At 46.0% G+C, this 18615-nt stretch overlaps 2 protein-coding genes and 1 pseudogene across 3 annotated transcripts; 2 read left to right on the plus strand and 1 right to left on the minus strand.

Annotated features, from left to right (window-relative positions):
• Positions 1–7098: 7098 nt before the first annotated feature.
• On the plus strand, positions 7099–9788 carry LOC133906954 (O-fucosyltransferase 30-like; annotated as a pseudogene).
• Positions 9789–12160: 2372 nt separating this feature from the next.
• On the plus strand, positions 12161–14004 carry LOC133907969 (uncharacterized). Its single transcript, XM_062350111.1, has 2 exons — positions 12161–12813; positions 13552–14004. The coding sequence occupies exons 1-2, from the start codon at positions 12161–12163 to the stop codon at positions 13754–13756; spliced, it is 858 nt and encodes a 285-aa protein (XP_062206095.1). The 3' UTR covers positions 13757–14004.
• Positions 14005–14159: 155 nt separating this feature from the next.
• On the minus strand, positions 14160–17753 carry LOC133907968 (8-amino-7-oxononanoate synthase). Of its 2 annotated transcripts, XM_062350109.1 has the most exons (11): positions 17426–17753; positions 17165–17277; positions 16979–17086; positions 16664–16902; positions 16532–16573; positions 16329–16416; positions 16116–16249; positions 15494–15582; positions 15020–15170; positions 14860–14928; positions 14160–14508 (listed from the first exon to the last, which is right to left on the minus strand). In XM_062350109.1, the coding sequence occupies exons 1-11, from the start codon at positions 17619–17621 to the stop codon at positions 14385–14387; spliced, it is 1353 nt and encodes a 450-aa protein (XP_062206093.1). In that variant the 5' UTR covers positions 17622–17753; the 3' UTR covers positions 14160–14384. The 2 variants fall into 2 exon arrangements, with proteins under 2 accessions (XP_062206093.1, XP_062206094.1); XM_062350110.1 differs by lacking the exon at positions 17426–17753 and having other exon boundaries at positions 16979–17082; positions 17165–17279.
• Positions 17754–18615: the final 862 nt, after the last annotated feature.

Raw genomic sequence — 18615 nt, forward strand, 5'->3', positions numbered from 1 at the left:
TGAGCTGCATCAAGAGGTTGAGAGAAAGCAAACATGAGTACATGAAGTACTCAATAAGTGTGAGGAATATGACATAAAAGATTAAAGCAAGGAAAGGCTAGACTCAGGTTGATTGTATCTATATCATTCTAATCTATGACTTAAAAGATATAGCAAACATATTTACTATGTGTGATGACACCAACATTAAGGGATAGCTCATCGGATTTCATCCGACTACCAGACTCACCAGATATCCTATATCCGGCTACCAACTCATTAAGGTTGCACCACCCGACTATCCAAAACCAACCATCCAAGATCTTCACTAATCATGAAGAAGTTCAAGCCTGCTCTTGATTGTGAGTACGGCTGATCGATCAGTTTTATACTCTGCAGAGTTTGCACACTTTACCCACAAGTCATGATTCCTGTTTCATTTCACACTTCCGGGGTGTAGAGCCGGGATCTCACTGCAAGATATTTATAAAGCATCTCCAAATCCATATGCATCCACTAAGGTTTTACCTTTAACAGGAATTACATCCACTGCAGAGGCCCCTCTTATGCCACTCAACCGTCCACTGATGCGTACAGAATAAGGATGACATCTAATTAATTGGCCAGGCCGCACCCATATAAACCTTGTGGTTGCGCTGTTATGCCGGGTTACAGACTTCACAAACCGGTTCTTATGGTCTACAGCAGGTACTTGCACATCATCCAATGCGCACACAGCAGCCATATCAATCAAACCAACCTGCCTAGATCTCTATAATCAAAGTTGCTAAAAAAATTATCCGAACCGGTTCATGTTGCATAGAACATTATTCAGATTAATATTTATCCCACCCGACTTGACAGCACAACTAAGTATTTCTACCCTCGACACTCAAACTATGATACAAACGACAAGGACAATAAGTAAAGTAACAGTAAACCCTAAACATATGATTCATATTGACAAGCATGTATCTAGAAAAATAAAAGATACACTTTCCTACAATGAAATCAAAGTGATCAAGAACACTTGCCTCTTTCAACTTGCTGCTCAGACTCTTCAAATGCTTGGTCCTGGAGATTCTCGAACTGCTTATCGTCTGCTCTCGAAACACACCGAAAAAATACACAACAAAACTAACTAAGAACAGTACACCAAACAATAGCTAACATCTATGAAAAAGGTACTAAAAGACAGTACACGCTGCTATGAACGCGAGAGCGCAAAAATCGTCTAAATCGGAGCTAGGACGAGAAAGATACGCTAAAAACAAGTTTGGATTAAATCTGAAAAATAAAAGGATATCTTTTGTATAAAACAGAAAGGACATGGACTTTTTTTAAAAATAGAGGGACTTATTTACAAAATTGGCATTTTCCCCGAATTAAAAATAAAAGGAAATGCTGACTAGGTAATTGCTGGCTGACATGGCTTTGACGTGGCATGACACGTGGGTATGGGCGCTGAGGTGGCTGGCTGAGGTGGACAATGACTTGGCACTGGCGCTGACTGGATTAAGAGTGGGACACATGTCAACATGTGATTGGACCTGTGAAGGGTTATTTTGGATCTAATCCGAGCAGCAGGTTCTAGTCCAACGGCCGAGGGGCAAAGGGGTGGCAAGAGAGAGGGCTGACTGGCGGCGAGGACTCGGCACGACGGTGGTAGAGAATCCACGGCAGCGGACTCATCGGCGCACGGCAAAAATGTCGTCACCGAGCACGGTTCACGATGACGAGCGGCTGGAGAGATAGATGAGTAGACGACGAACCTGTTTTGGCGCTTAACTTCAGCGGTGGGGCATAGGAGGGTGGTCGACGGTGGTGAAGACGATGGTGGCGCTCGGGTTGACATCGGGGAGGTGCTCCGGTGGCCAAGAGGCAGCAGGGAGGGGTGGGCAGCCTTGCTCTTGAGCTCACGAAGCTGGAGAGCCGGACGGCGAGGGTGGAGCGGCATCGGAGCGGCGACGGCGCGAGCTCGGTGAGTTCGGCAATGGAGATGGGCAGCGGAAGCTAGGGTTGCGTAAACAGATGAAAAGGAGGAGGGAGACATGCAATTATATAGGGGGAGGAAATGATAGGCGCGTGGGAGTTAAATTCGGTTGGAGTTCGGTTGGGATTTGGGCTCGGGGAGGCGGCGGCGCTCGAGTTCTTCTCGGGCTCGACGACGCAGCGCGATCGAGGACGAAGTGGCTGGCAGGTGGGCCAGGCGAAATGGGTGTCACAGTGGATCATCTGATCAATCGTAGAGGGCTAAGCCTGCGCGCACACCCGACATGGGAGGCTCTACTCTTCTCTTGATGGGTCCTCCTACCTCACGTGACCTATTCTGTCAATTGAACGAAGACTCTTGATCTATGAAGCGTTATCGTAGAAGCATCATCTTCCCAATCTCTTTTGAGCTCTTCGCCAAATCCAGCCGCCCTTTGCCCAAATCGATCTCAAATCTAGCACTGTAAGGCTTCCCCTTCCCCTTTGCTATTCATTGCTCAGCTACGGCTTCGAGCTCGCCAAGCCGCATGTCGTAGCTCTCCTCAGTGGCCCTGCTGTGACCTTGTTCGAGGAAATCCAGCGAAAGGGCGAGGTAGGATCGAGAAAGACGACTAGAGAGGGTGAATAAGCGTCTTACAAATTTCTTACGAAATATATAGCCTACTCCTTATTCACCCAACACCTCTCAAAAACACACAAACAGAAGCATAAATTTTAGAGAGATAAATCGAGAAAGAAATTTCTAAGGCAACATGACTTCACGGATGGAATATGAATTATATGCTCTATTCAAAACCATTTCATATGTCTTTTAGCACAAAAACTTGAAACTTGAACGAAAAACAAAACAAAAAGACAGTTACTGAAAGAAGTAACTCTCTAAGTTGATAGTCTAGAGACAAGGGGATTGAAAGCCCTCTTAAATACATGAGTATATGAATGTTTATACCTCTAATAACAAAAAGAACAACTTCTCAAGATATGGCAAACTTGAAAAAGAAAAATCAACAAAAAAATCACAACCGAAAAAGAAAAATTAGCAAACTTGTAAAGGAACCAACAGAGAGACTAGAAGGAGCTACGGGAATTCAAGCATATGCAAAAATATAAACTTCATTAATTAAAGAGGTCAGCCTTAATGTAGGCGGATTAGAAAAAAAAATCTCTTAAAAACTCTCACATATTACATAAGCTAAACACATATCTTCCTCTCCTCTAAAACCCTAGCACTAGGCTCCCAAATGGGTGGCACAAGAGGCTCAAGTGGCTGGTTTCAACTCTTCTATAGCACTATCCCTCTATTTACAGGCATATGAAACTTGACTCCAAAGTTTACTAGCTTATTACTAAAATACCCCTCTCTTGTAGTATACTCATACCTATCACTGAGGGTATTTTGGTCTATTTCTTACTCCGTCCATCGAACGACCGCGACGGCTTCACGACTTAGCTTCACCTCGACAGAAGCTTCGCGATAATGCCACATACTCCTCTAATCTTCCCACGGTTTTGAGATCTAACCATGAAACACTCTGCATGCTTCTTTAAGCGGGACTCACCACTTGCTTGCATATTAAGCAAGCGCTCTGATGTCGACACGTGTACTCTGTTTTACGATCCTAACCGTCGGCAAGTCTCTCCCGCTCTTGATCCCTCGGGCTATCTTGTAACTTGCATTGGCATCATTTTTGCTTGACTTTGTCAACACGCCGTCTCCATCCTCCGTTTCATGCTTTACTTGATCTCCACGTGTACACCAAGCACACGCTTACCTCCGATCACCCGCTGTCGACCGTCAAATTTCATTCGTCACCTGCACATCATGAGACAAACAAACATATTTCTCCAACTACAACTCTAGTTAGTCCATAATCAAAATGCTCAAACCAAGCTCAAGTAATCCAAAACTCGACAAATCAAATAGACAATCTTATCAATCACTCATAACATATAAACCAAGCTACATTTCAACTTGGTTTTTCAGGTGGTGGATCCATTAATCTGTGGCATAAATTCAGCGAGGTGGCACCACGGGCCGCGATGGAGGGCGTTGTCTGGTGCGGCTAGCAGCATGAGGCCCAGCGAGGGCGACCCTGCGTCAAATCTCGTGAGCACAGTTGTCGGAGGGTGAACTCCTCAAGCGGGGATCCGGAGGGACCCCCTTTGAGATTCGGCCGGAGGGATGATTCTGAATCCGCTTCGCAGGTGAAATAAATGGGAGTAAATGAGATGCAGGTGGAGGTGGAATGATCAGATGCAGGACGTAGTAAATGCTCCGGGGATTTTTAGACAGGTTCGGGCCGCACTGAGCGTAACACCCTACTCCTATGTGCATGCTATAAATGCTCGGAGAATATTTCTCTGAATATCTGCTAGGTTACAAGAATATTTGTCTAGTCTAGAGCTTCGTGCTCCTTGTTCTTCGGCTGATCTCAAACTGGTCTCGGTCTCAGCTCGGCTCCGCCTTGAACTTAGCTCGTACTGAACTTCGTTCGTCCTTAACTTCCTCAGTCGTCTTTCTCCGAGGAGCCCGCCCGTCATATATATCCGCCAGGGCGGTAGCGTTCCCAGAAAATATAGCGTGAGTTCTGAGGCACCATAAATGGAAAGCAACCATCATGGGCTGCTGCGCGAAGTGACAGGGCGGTTTGAAAACGCGTCCCCGTTCGGTCTTGTTCGTCATCGTGTCGTTTTTCAACGGGCGCCGCGGGGAGGGCCCACCGGGCAGCCACCAAGCAGCCCGGCGTGCCCGCCCGGTCAGAGCAGGTCTGACACAGCAAGGCGGCAGGCGGGGCACCTCGAGCTCTGCGACGTTATCCCGAGGCGCACCGGATGACGCGGGATGGGACCCATGCATTAAATGTCCCCACGCCTCTCCGCCAAGCCGTGGTAGGGGTTGACAGCAAGCGTGGGGGGAGAAATTGGAGGTGACAGGCCACGCGCCCTCTTAAATGCTGCATCGGGCCTCTCACCAGTTGACACCTCACCGCTGGGCTTCTGTGGGGACTACCGGTGAAGGACTTCTCAGGCCCTCGGGGAACCGAGTGCTCGGGGGCCACTGTTCGCAACCCCGAGCACTCTCTCCCGGAACTGACTGTTCGGGTCCTCGGGGAACTGAGTGCTCGGGGGCCACTGTTTACGGCCTCGAGCACTCTCTCCCGGAACTGACTGTTCGGGTTCTCGGGGAACCGAGTGCTCGGGGGCCACTGTTCACGGCTCCGAGCACTCTCTTTCCGGTACTTGGCTTTTCTTATCGTCGGAAGACTTGGGTGCTCGGAGGTCACTGTTCGCAGCCCCGAGCACTCTCTTCCCGGTACTTGATCTTCTCGGGTCATCGGGGAACTCGGGTACTCGGGGACCACTGTTCATGGCCCCAAGCACCCTCTCCCGGAACTTGGTCTTCTCGTACCTCGGGGAGATAACCCCCGCGGGAGGACGTCACGTGGCACTCTGCTGTTCTGGCCTCGGGACTCGGGGACCCCCGGTTCCTGTGTCACCGACAACAGTGCAAGAGGCAGATCCGGCGATAGCGACTTGATCCGGCAGCGCGCATCCTAACGAACCTACGTCAAATCTCATGAGCATGACGCGAGAGCTAGATCCGGCAGCGCGCATCCTAATGACTTGATGCGCCATCACCGCCTTCATTGTGCTCTACATCCTTTGCCTCACGCTACTCACCATGAGTGTCGTCATCCCGGACCTCGGGCTTCCCGACGCCGGTGGTGTCACCCCTACCTCCACCCTAACTGCGGGCTAGAGCGTCGTCTTCTTCGCCATGCTCTACCTCGTCACGTCAGCATCGGCTGCATCAAGCCCTACATCTCCTCCTCTAGTACCAACCAATTCGATGATGCCAACCCACGCGAGAGCCGAAGCAAGAGGTTAGATGTTTTTGCATTTCAATTAAAACCAATATGTGTTCTGAGTTTTGATGGATTTGCTTTTTAATAAACAAATTTGCTTTATGAGTCTAGATGGATTAGCTTTTTAATTAAACAAATTTGCTTTTCAATATGCATTTTTGTTTATATGGATTAGCCGTCTGGTGGTGCCACAGCGCGCAACAGCTGTGGAGGCTAGTGACACAAGGCAACTGGCCACGTGGACTGCCTTGAGCAGAACTCGAGGCTAGCCGATCTCATCTCCAATGATGAAGAGCTGGACCAGACGTGAAGGAGCTCGTCACCAACAACGAAGGATGCATTGATTTGCTTCTCGATTGCAGCAAATTTCTTCAAAATGTAGATCAATGTGCTTTTCGTTTTGAATATGCATATCATGTGGTTATTCTTGTTGCTGGTGGAGTCCCTTCTCTCCCTGGGGTTGAGGATTGGACGTTTGATGCTGGCAGGGTTCGTCCCCGATGAGGAGTTTAACCTGAGTAATACTATCACTTGCCTATAACATTGTATCGATTTGCTTTTTTTTTTTGCAGTATTATGCTTTATAATTTGTATTAATGTGCCTTTTCGGTTTGAATATGAATAGCATGTTAATTGATTTGAGCTTTTCCTTAGTGATTTGAGATTTGGTATCATGGCTGAGGTTGCGTAGCAGAGCAACAATGTTGGTTCACTTGTTTCTACTTTTGGTTAGATGGCTTGATTAGGAAGCTTCTTAATTAAACATGGTTTCCTATATATAAGTATATGGGTGGACATGCAGTTGAACGCACATGCAGACGTTAATCTGATTGATCTTTTATTATAATATCACTCATATCAATAAAACATAAGACTATCTAAATTAATAATTATATGCTAGAGTGCTAGATAAACGAAGGTACTTTTTTTTTTTTTGACTCTGAAACGAAGGTACTTTTAGCGCCAACAAAGTGGCTAAAAAAAGTAATTGGCTTGCATTCCGGCGGGTGACGTGTGCACACTGGCGGACTAGGTCCCACTTGTCGGTGATTATCTCGTTTTGTGGGCTTTTTTTTAGGGTGTGGGCTTTGCTTCTGTTTGTCTAAGCCCAATTATCATGGGTCTCGCCGGACCGGCTAATTTGGGCTGAGCCCATATTAGCCCAATAAAGTGGACCCACTTAGGCCCATATGATCACGTGGATTATTTAACTCATTAGCTGGGCCATGGCCCACATAGTCCTCTTGAAAGAAAGGAAAAAAATACCCAACCGTTGCAGCAGCCGGCGAGGCGACATGGACTTGCCGGCGAGCCGCGGGCGGTGGCGCAGGCGGAGCGCGCGGTCGCACCTTCCACTCGTCGTCGCGTTCCTCGTGCTGCTCATCCAGGTTTCCCTTCTCCTCTCCTCCGGCTACCCCTCCATGCTCCGCGCCCTCCTCCCCTTCTCCGCCTCCTGCGGCGCGCGGGCGGCCCGGTACAGTGTCTCTACGGGGCTAGAGGGCGAGAGGTTCCTGTGGTACGCGCCACACAGCGGGTTCGGCAACCAGGTGGGGGAGCTCCGAAACGCCGCGGTGGCCGCCGCGCTGCTGAACCGCACCCTCGTCGTGCCCCCCGTGCTCGACCACCACGCCGTCGTCCTCGGGAGCTGCACCAAGTTCAGGATCTCCGACCCTGCCGCACTCCGCGCCGCCGTCTGGGACCACGCCATGCAGCTACTCCGGTAGCGGAGGTAAAGACCACTTACGCCTTCTTCATTCGATTTGGCCGCGTGGGTTTGTTGCAGCACAATTTGCTTGGATTTGGATATGGTCTACACCTTTTGATTTCTGCTTGCGTCTTGTTAAATTATTCAAGTGAAGTTGTTTGGAAGCTTGCGGCAGTCATAAAATTAGTTCTCCATAAGATATTTGTTTGGCAATGCGTACAACAAAATGTAGACAGCAGTAGCATCTTCTTTACAAATGTGTGGCTATTTTCAAGATTGCAGATCACGGTGCATTTACTCAATTTGCTTAATTGTTGGAAAATGACATGATTCTTTAAAAAAGAAAGAGGAGTTAATTTAGTTGTTACACTCCTAGAGTGCCCACCTTTCTTTCTAACGTTGTAGTGAAATAATTTCCTTTTTTTCACACTGTAGGCATAGGTCTCCCTATTCATTGTGGAAGTGAGATATGATAACCAAAAAGATTGATTGTTAATGCTATTTGTTTAACTTTCAAGTATGTTTCGATGGGTGACATAGTTGACCTATCCCCAATAAAGGCTATGGTTAGGACAATTGACTTCAGGGTTTTTGTCACGCTGTGGTGTGGTGTAGACATGCGGAAGACTTGCTTTTCTGGGTTGTGCTGTGCTGTTTCTCTTGGCAGCTCATCATCAGATGACTACGATAGATGCCGATCGTTGCTGTCTGGTTTAGGGGGCAATGAAAAAGGATGTGTGTATCATGTACAGGATGATTGTAGAACAACAGTCTGGAAATACCAAGAGAACAATGATGGAGCATTGGATGCATTTCAGCCAGATGAACAGTTGAAAACGAAGAAGAAGATCTCATATGTTAGGATGCGCAGAGAGATATACAAGGCTTTAGGGCCTGGTTCTAAAGCTGAGGATGCTACCTTGTTGGCATTCGGGACACTCTTCTCAGGACCATACAAGGGATCAGAATCTTATTTTGATATCCATGAATCACCAAAGGATCATAGAATACAGAGTGTACTTGAGAAAATTGATTTCCTTCCTTTTGCCCCAGAGATCATGGCTGCAGGTAAGGAGTTTGTGAAGAGCATGATCAAGGAACCATTTCTTTGTGCACAGCTAAGATTGTTAGATGGCCAATTCAAGAATCACTGGAAAGCTACATTTTCTGCCCTTAAGGAGAAGCTGAAAGCTCTTGAGCTTGTAATGAAAAGAAACAAGGTTGGAGGTCCTATTCACATGTTCATCATGACTGATCTTCCACCAGCATACCGGACCAATACCTATCTTGCAGATGTTGCAAAAGATGAGCGATGTAAACTATACACCTTGAAGGAAAGTGATGAATTAGTGCTGCAGACAACAGAAAGGCTTATGACTGCTGAACATGGCATTAGGTCTGGATTCCTTCCAAGAATCATAGAAAGCACAAAGAAAGATTGTGATCCTGTTCAACTACCAGGTATTTTGTTGTATGTTGAAGAATCTGTTTGTAGCTGTGCATCACTAGGATTCGTGGGGACTGCTGGATCAACCATAGCAGGAAGCATTGAAACAATGAGGAAAAACAATGTATGAGTTGTAGGGAGGCTATACCGAAGCTACCTGAAAACCTAACCAGCTGCACTCAACGTCTTGATAGCAGTGTGGAGCCATTAACCCATTACACTAGAGAGCTGAATCATGGCAGTCTCATGGTCAGGTTCAATTGGTTCGGTTGAATGTTGACCACTTGATCGTGTGATTGGAAACCATATATTGTGCCGAAAAATTGTTCCTCCTTTTATTTTTGCAATTGTATAGAAAGATAGGGAACATGTTTGTGTGCTGTGCCTAAATCTTTTCCCTCGATTTTGTATACATCTTTTCCCTGTTCGTTGGGTATCCTGTATCCTTACATTTTCTATCGTGGGGACAGTGATAGCTTCTAGAAAGATGTTGGAATCAGATAATTTTCTACTTTTCAACCAGACCTCTAGTTTCTGATTGCAAATCCATGTCCTTGTTGTTGAGAGGCTCTTTCAGATTCATGTGACTCCTGGCTTTTCCTTCAGTTACCTCGTTTTTCATTTCGATGTTCAGAAACCATCCGAATTTGTCAGTAGTTCATCAGCATGGAATGACAGATTGTCAAGAATGGTAGCATGACATGATCAATTCTTGTTGAACTATCATCTCATCAAAATATAGTCAACATATTTAGCAAAAGTACATCCCACGGCAACATTATGAGGTCAAGAGACATGGCAATACAGGACCAGAATCAGCTGTCAATTAGCAGCACAACGGATCCAGACGTTCTCCGCGCCTCGAGATCTGCGTGGGCACAGGCAGCCTCCAATACAGGGTACACATGGTTGGCGCGCACGCGCAGCAACCCAGCCGCCACGCCGGCGAAGACCTCACCGGCGGCCTGCAGCAGCTCGTCACGGGTGGTGGTGTAGTGCATCAGTCCTGGCCAGGTCAGGAGCAGCGATGTTGGAGCGAGGTCACCCAGTGAAACAGGAAAGGGAATTTTGTAAGACTCGAAAAAGATCTTTCATATCGTTTCTTCACAATCCAACAGTCTAACACAGGACAAATAAGAAAAAAGATCTTTCTGTGAGACTAGATCTTATAGAATTTCCTTCCGTAGAACAGGGTCATACACAGGAGAAGAGATCTTTCTGTGAGACTAGATCTTATAGAATTTCCTTCCATAGAATAGGGTCATGCACAGGAGAGGTCTTTCTATGAAATTAGATCTCATAGAATTTTCTTCCGTAGAACAGGATCTGATCCTATCCAAAGACTGGCCGTAGGAGACCATGCACCCGTGCGGCATCAACCACGCCATCGACCCTGATGCAACAGAGTTTCAGACAACCATTAAGGCCCTCCTGTGAATTGTGTTGCTTCATTTGATGTAGTGGACTGTTCGACATTGATCTTGAAACTGCATGACAACTCAAAGAACGACAGAAACCAAGTAGAGAAATATTTTGGTTTGCATGTGATGAGGTATTGATAACAGTTGATGTGTCTTAAATTTGGTTAGCATATGTTTGTGAATGTTTATTCTTGTTCATATCTAACTCAAGTTGACGGTGTTTCGAATTGATGAATTCTTCTCTGTACACAGAAAAATTACACATGTCGAAGTTTTGGTGTTCATTGGAAGTTTCGGTGTTGGCAGTGTATACTCGTTAGACTATTTCTTAGAGAATAATTTTTCAGACGAAATTGGAGACCAATGCACCGGAAGATCCGGTGAGTGTGGTGGCTTTGAGAGCGTCGAAGTGTTTTCTGTAAAGATGATATTTTTGTTGAGGCTAAGTTTGATTATGTACGCCGGATAGTCCGGTGCTGTAATTGTGAACATCGAAGAATGCATCAGGTCTTTTGTTGCAGGGATGTTGCAGGAGGGTGGTTCGGTGGATTGGCACATACTAGATTATTCGATGATGTACAATGAGATCACCGAAAATTTTTACTGAACCTTTTCTTACAGAGAACAAAAATTTTCTAGAACAGATAATATTACACTCACCGGATGGTCCGGTGTTTAAAGTAGAACAGATAATGTTACACTCACCGGATACCAAGTCTGATTATGTATGTATTTTTGTTTGCCGTTATGAAATGAAGTCTTCTTCTACCAATGAAATGTCGTATACGATCTCTTACGCTTGTCTCATAAAAGAAAAAATAGGTTACCAATCCAGATGATTCTTAAGAAAACCGGTAATGTACAGTCACCGACAACTTTTGCGTGCTGGAATAACGGCTAAGTAGACGCATACTTATGACGACAACTTCTTTTATCCATAAGTGACAGAATAGAAGAAAGTCATGTAGTTACTCTGAAACTTGTTCGCTGGATAGATCTAGGTTAGCATAAAGATTTTTAAAACTAAATAATGCAATGACAACAATATAATTTGCCATGACGTACACTGGACGAGTTCAGTTCCAATCCAGTACAATTATTCCTTTCTTATAACTCATTAGCATTTCCATCATCACACATGACTCACCATGGTTTGTTGCGATGGATAATCCTTACAAACGATATCTCTTCACCGACAACATGACATCCTATGTAGAAGTTCCTTTTAGAGGAACCAGAGCCAGAGCTATATGTACCTAACTCAAATATGTCCAAAACGAAAAGGAAATACGAAGCTACACGAAAAGTTGATATATAGTACCTAACTCAAGTATTTCCAAAACAAAAGGGAAGCTGCAACACAAAGCTACACAAAATGCTGAGCTCTATCCAATGCCACCACAACGAGAGGAGGTTAGCGTTGAGCTTTTCATGTGAGGCAAGGTGGCTAGGTACATTGACGTGTGCCCACAGAGCCATGCACGCTCTCTCGTGTGTCCGCAACGCCATGCATGCTCTCTCGTGTGCACGCTCTTGTCTCGTAGTCACCACCAAGCAACAACCTCCTTGGACGCATGCTTGCTTTGCTCTCAGTGGGGGGGGGGGGGGGGGGAGTGTGGCTTGCTTTTTTCAGCAAGGTTGCATGCTCTTCGATTCTCCTCATCTAGTGATCTATCCATCGAGGTGGTCGCGTCCACGTCGCCACTGCCGTTGCTGTTTGCTAGGAAGGGTGCTCGGTCGATCGATCGCCATGGCCGGCCTGACCGAACTGGAGCTGCTCACGTTCCACAAGCTCGAGCGCGATTTCTTCCACCGGCTGGTGCACGACCTCGGCCAGGACCCGGCGACCATGCGGTGGCTGATAGCGTTCTGGCTCTGGCTCGAGTCCGCGGGCCACCACGACTTCATCCGCCGCGCCGCCGCGCTTCCGGGACCCGTCGTGCTGCGGTTCGTCGAAGAGGCGATCGCATGCCTTCGCTGCCTCGCCGGGCCGGGCCAGGGAGCGGTGGCCGCCAGCGACGGTCGCGACAGGCGCCTGCCCTGCACCAACGCGCTCCTAGCCGAGCCCATTGACGACGTGGGCTACTTCGTCGGCCGCCGCGAGGAGGTCCTGGGCGGTGTCACCTCCATGTACAAGAACGTCTGCCTCGTCATCTGCGATGTCAACACCACCACCACTTACGTGCTTCCCGGCAACACGGGCGGTGCGCGCGCTGCCCCGCCGGTGGTCACCTCCCCTAGCTGCGCCGCCCCGCCAGTGAAGGCGTCCTGGACGCTGAACCCGATGGCTTCGCCGTGGATCCCGGTGCAGAGCCCCCTGCCGGACGACTACCGCTCGCTGTTCATCACCTTCTCGAGAGGCTACCCCATCAGCAAAGAGGACATCACGGAGTTCTTCAACTCGTAAGCCCCTACCTCGTTTCCCTTGTGTGTGGCATCGCCCTGCAGTACTTATATATACATATCCTAGTTGGAAACCACACCATTGTTGCGGACAAATTAAAGTAGCACTGAGCGTGGAGGAATAATACCGCCACTTCTCGACAAAATGTGTATAGCTGTGTACAAAAATAGCGCTGAGCGCAAAAGAACAATACCGTCACTTCTTGACAAAATGCGTATTGTTGCGAATAAAAATAGCGCTAAGCGCGATAGAACAATACCACCACTTCTCGACTTGCTCTCAATAAAAGATAAACCATGTGCACACCAATGCTATCTACGGGATGTTCAACAGAATGGTTTATGTACCAATCATCAATAGTAATTTTTTCTTTGAATGGATCAATAGGTTTTTTTTACATCATGCTAGTTTGAAATCTAGAGATCGCCTAAGTTTCGTTCAACAGGGAAAAAGCCTTTGATTGGCTAGGAACTGTTAGATGCTAATTTGTCGCATCAAAGCCCAATCCAACGGTCAGCGTATCAATGATAACGTGGCGCCACCTCGAATCAGCTTCATAGCCATAAATGCAATCGGTGGTGCCAAATATATATTGGATCCCACTATTTTTCAAGTGCTTGAAAATTAGCAAAACGTTAAGGACGTAAAATACTAGTGCACGGTAATTTACTATGCATTCCCCCCCCCCACCCCCCACCCCCCAAAAAAAAGAGAGATAACTTGTGTGTGCATTGCAGGATGTACGGGCCGTGCGTGGAGGCGGTGATGCTGGAGAAGGCGGCGCCAGGGCAGCTGCCGGTGTACGGAAGGATGGTGCTGCGCAGCGCGGCGATGATCCCGGCGGTGCTCGACGGCCTGCAGACGGCCAAGTTTCTGATCAAAGGCAGGCACCTCTGGGCCAGGATCTACGTCCCAAGCTCTAGGCTCGACTTCTACGCTTGATACCTACTATGCCAAGCTGGAGTACGGTTGAGCCGGAGCTCATTAACGTGTCATTTCCAAGACAACGGGCTCTCTAGCTTCAGACAGAGCTTTTGCTTGTATTGCGGAATAATCTTGGGTGTTGCATGTTTGTGTTTCTGTACTGTGCTCTGTATATACGTCTTTCCATTCCAGAGTTTACTAATAAACGTACCAGTTACTCTATGTTTAAAAACCATACTTCTACTTGTATGGCAGTTTGTAGTATGCTTCCAGTTACAGAGTCCTGCTATCCTTGCTGAAAATGCATGTATGCCTCTGTACTGTCTCTCTTGGAACGGCCAAATCAACAAGCCTGGACACAGCATTGAACAACCTCTAGCTCCCAACGTGGAACTAAGCCAAGTCCATTTCTGCAACGATATCCTACCAATCAGACAAGTCTTTTTATAAACGGCAAGGGATGTATGCCTCGTGAGACCACAACAGTTCTGGAAAAGTTTTTGCCGTGATACAAACATAGATGAATGGTATGAATAATCGTGTTGTTCAACGCGAACTTATCCGCTTCTTCCTCATATGATCCAGAAGGCTCTTAGCTAGTGTTACTTCCTCAAGCTTGAATCTGAACTCTCAGATAGATCGTTGCTTAGAGTTTTGACGCTGTGGCGTAACTCTGCTCAGCATGTTTGACAGGGAGCCAGGGCGTGAGTGCATCGACCAGCCTTTTGATGTCATCCGAGGAGTGAGAAGCACTAAGAGTAATTCGCAACCTGCCAAGAGATCCATGGTCAGTTGATCAGGTCGAAACAGCCTCTATTTCGTTCACAGTATTCATTAATAGGAGATTACATGTACATCAAAGAGCAAAATGGTCCATACTACAAGAAATTGCATTAATTTCGGTAACGTATATTTTACCAGTCCATACTACAAGAAATTGCATTAACTTTGGTAACATATTTACCCCGAGTCCTAGACTCCTACTCCAATTACTTGGTCTACGATCACTAGGAATACTCAAAGCAAACTTAAGGTTGGTGTAGTAAGCTCATGACAAGATCAATGGATGCAAAAACGACAATGACACCCTCACATCCCAAAAAAGAAAGAAGAATTGGAACCTGCATGAGTTGGGTGGAACTGTGGGTGGTCGGATTGGTGTAACATGAAATCCAGATCTTAGCAGATGCCTGCAGTTTCAAAAAAGGAAAATATGAGGAACGGGAAGCAGTGGTACCATCAATAAAGGAAACCGAGAAAAAACTGGTAGGAAGAAGGAACCTGCCAGCCTTGAGCGCTGCCTTTTCACTTCCAACTACAATGGAAATGATGGGGCTAGCTATGTCGAGTTTGGTCAAAGAAGCAAAATACTGCACATGCCCCCAGATCACTGATCTCCGCCATTTCTCCTTCCGTGAGACAAAGAGGGCCGCTGAAATCAGTAGTTTCAATTTAGAAAACCCCAATGTTATCATTTCTCAATAATCTAATGCAGCACCCTCCCGCTGTATTTTTCCAGGATAGCAGAGTGTATTGTTTTTTTCTATTTAAATTCTCATTCTCACAGAGTACAGACTAATGTGAAAGTAATAAACGGGATGCTACATCTTTTCCTTGTACAAGAATGTAACAGAAAATCTTGATGGATAAGAATATTGGATGCCCAGCTCAATATACTGAAAGACACAGTGACGAAGGCATGCAATATTCATGTTTAGAAGAACTGTGACACAAGTGATAAGTCGTGAATATTACCATGCACAGAAGCAACTACTGGCACTGGCAAAGCAGTTGAAAATATGAATGAGCGCCCCCGTGATTGAATTAGCCTCTTCCATCTAGTGCTGCTCAACAGATTGTAAACTATTAGTTATAAATCTAGCAATGAAGTGTTGACTACTGGCACTCCTGTGTTCAGTGGAACGAGTTATCTCGTGTTCATAGAATTTAGAAGCATGAAAGTCTGCAGTACAAATTTGTGATAACTAACTCAGGCGATATGACCTAGAATCTGTGATGTCATAACATTTGGTCTCCAGAACTTGTACTAACATTAGGAGCTCAGCACAAAAATGTTTCCCAATTAAATGGTATCAATAAGTTTCAGTTCTCACAATGGCAACATGTTGGATGTTGAACTCTGTAAGTACTAAGAGAGAGTGAAATCAGATACCAAAGTCTATGCATTCATGAGTTTGCACTTGCATGGTACTTTCTGATTCTCACATTCCTCATGGCTTTTGCAGTAAAAGTTATCTGGCTTATTTTGTACTTCCTCTACTTTTAGACAGATGTGCTTCATTTGCAAAGTTTAATATGCATAGTAAACAGTTCTTCCTTATAAAATAATTCTGATTATGTCATATGAGTATGTTACCTGCATGCTATAAAACCACCCTGGCAGCCAGCAGCCTTGCTTAGGGTGCCAACACCTATGTCAATGTCATTTTCACATCCGAACAGCTCAGCTGCACCACCACCATTCTCACCACAAACAAGTGTCCCATGCGCCTTGAAAAAGAAAATGCGAACATAATTGGATTATTATCAAGATCTGGAAAGACTACTTGAGAGGAGATAAAATACTAACATCGTCGATGACCAACAAAAATCCATACTTTCTGCGTAATTTGACAAGTTCAGGGAATGGAGCGAAATCACCATCCATGCTGAACAGGCTGCACATTATAAATGAAAAGAGGCTCTCAGTTAGGTAGTCTGGCAATATGCGTATACAAGCAATCACAAGTCATCAATATTGACAAAAACATAAACACTTCTTCAGTGACTTGCCTATCTGTGACAACAACTTTCTTTTCCATTGAGCAGCTGGACCTGCACAGATAATCAAAATATAGTTATAACTAATTCAAGTGGTGGTTAATACGTTGCATAGTATGACTTAAAAGTGAAAAGGAAGCATACAGCAAGAAATCAAGATGGGACATGTCACAGTGCTTGTAGACAAACACTACAGCTTCTTGCTGTCGCTCCACAAGGCGAATCCCATCAATGATTGAAGCATGGTTCAGCGCATCTGAGAAAATAGCGATTCGCTCGTCGTCTGCAGGTTTTCTCCCAGGAGCCAAAAGGGAGCTGATGCTCCCCAAAGCAATCATCACAGCCATGTTTGCAGAAAATCCGGTGGGGCAAAGAAGACAATCCTGTTGAGCCACTCTACAGTAAGGATGAAAACCTGAAGAAATGATGGTTATTTAAATTTAAAATGTGATATGCGACCTCTTTTTTCTTCAATTCTGCCAGCGATTCCTCCACCAATTTGTGGTAAGTAGTATACCCACAGATCAACGCAGAGCCTCTCGGCCCCATGCCGTATTCTTGAGCTGCCTAGCAAGCACACGGTAAGTCACTAATTCAGAATACTTGATAGACCAAACAATGGCCACAGACAGAGAATTGGCAGACCTTCGCTGCAGCCTCACGGATTGCCGGGTGCGAGCTGAGGCCCATGTAGTCATTCCCGGAGAAGAGAATCAGATTCCCGTCCAATTCATCTTCCTGGCCACTCGCCTCACCACCTAACCATATCAAACATGTCCATGAGCAGAAGAGTTTCGCAAGCTACTACCATTTGTTTGCAAGGACTAAGGACCACAAAAAGGCCACAATTTTGACACGCCCACGGCAGCTGGGCAGAGGAAGGGTGCTTGACTGCTTGTCACTCACCTTCGGCCAGCCATTGCTGTAAGGTGTCGCGGTCGAGCCGGATCTCAACGGCGGCGCGGTCCCAGGGCCCGAGGCCGGCGAAGGTGCACGGGGCCGCGGGCGGCAGCGCGAGCGCAATGGGGCGCGTGGCGCGCAGAAGGCTCCTGGCTTCCAGCCTCGCGAGAGCGGCGTCCACGAGCTCGTCCCACTGCGCCATTTCGCCGAACAGGGGGCGGGGCTCAAGGCCGGGACGGCGACCGAGCGCGCACAGAGCAGAGCGACAAGGAGACGTGCCGCAGCCTGCAAGTAGGAACTGTTTGGTGGGAGATGGGTGAGCGACTGCGCCCTACCTCACCACGTAGCATATCTAAAAAAAACTACTTTTTCAATAACTCATATGGAGATGAGTTGTACATTAAGCAGAAAATTTGGAAAATACCATCACAAAGCTTATGGACTTGAAAACTACCATTGCAAAAAAACTAGACCTGCGAAATTCCTTTGCAAATCAATTTTAGTTGGAGATTACTATTGCCATCAGTTTTGAGTGAAATTCTAACATCAAGCATGGAAAAGACGTAAATGCCCTTATGTATGGCTACTAGTACATGATGGGATTCATTTGGAGATCGTGAATTTACTGTTCATCTTTGGACATTCCGAACGCATTACAATTTTGTTCAGATATTGTCATAACACCCAGATGCATTGTTCAAACATGAGAACAATACATAGTCTCACACATGCTTTGTTCAATGTGTTTTTTCGTTCAGCTAATTATTCATTTAATAACCGAATCAAGCTAATTGACATTTGCTAATTCAGCCATTGCATTGTTTAATTAATCAACAAGCTTTAACTAATAATTAAGCCAACTAATATATTTTTTAACTTGGCTAATTGTTCATTTACTAGCCGAATTAAACTAAGTAAAGAATTTAACTTAAATGTCCAGCTACTCATCAGTATATTTAGGCCTATGCCAATTTTTTTTCCCGTCAATAGTGGATTAGGTTTGCCAGGAGCTTGGGAGTGAGCTATGTCTCCTGTGTTATCTGCTTTACAAAGAAAAAGGTTGGGGCACTTTCAACATTTGTGAAAAAGTTCTCTCACTAGACTCTCATTCCGTTCACATTTGATAAAAAAACATGACGGCAATGGTAATCTCCAACTAAAATTGCTTTGCGATGGTATTTTGCATGTCCAGTTTT

This window comes from Phragmites australis, chromosome 24, assembly GCF_958298935.1.
Source record: "Phragmites australis chromosome 24, lpPhrAust1.1, whole genome shotgun sequence".
Classification (NCBI taxonomy): domain Eukaryota; kingdom Viridiplantae; phylum Streptophyta; class Magnoliopsida; order Poales; family Poaceae; genus Phragmites; species Phragmites australis.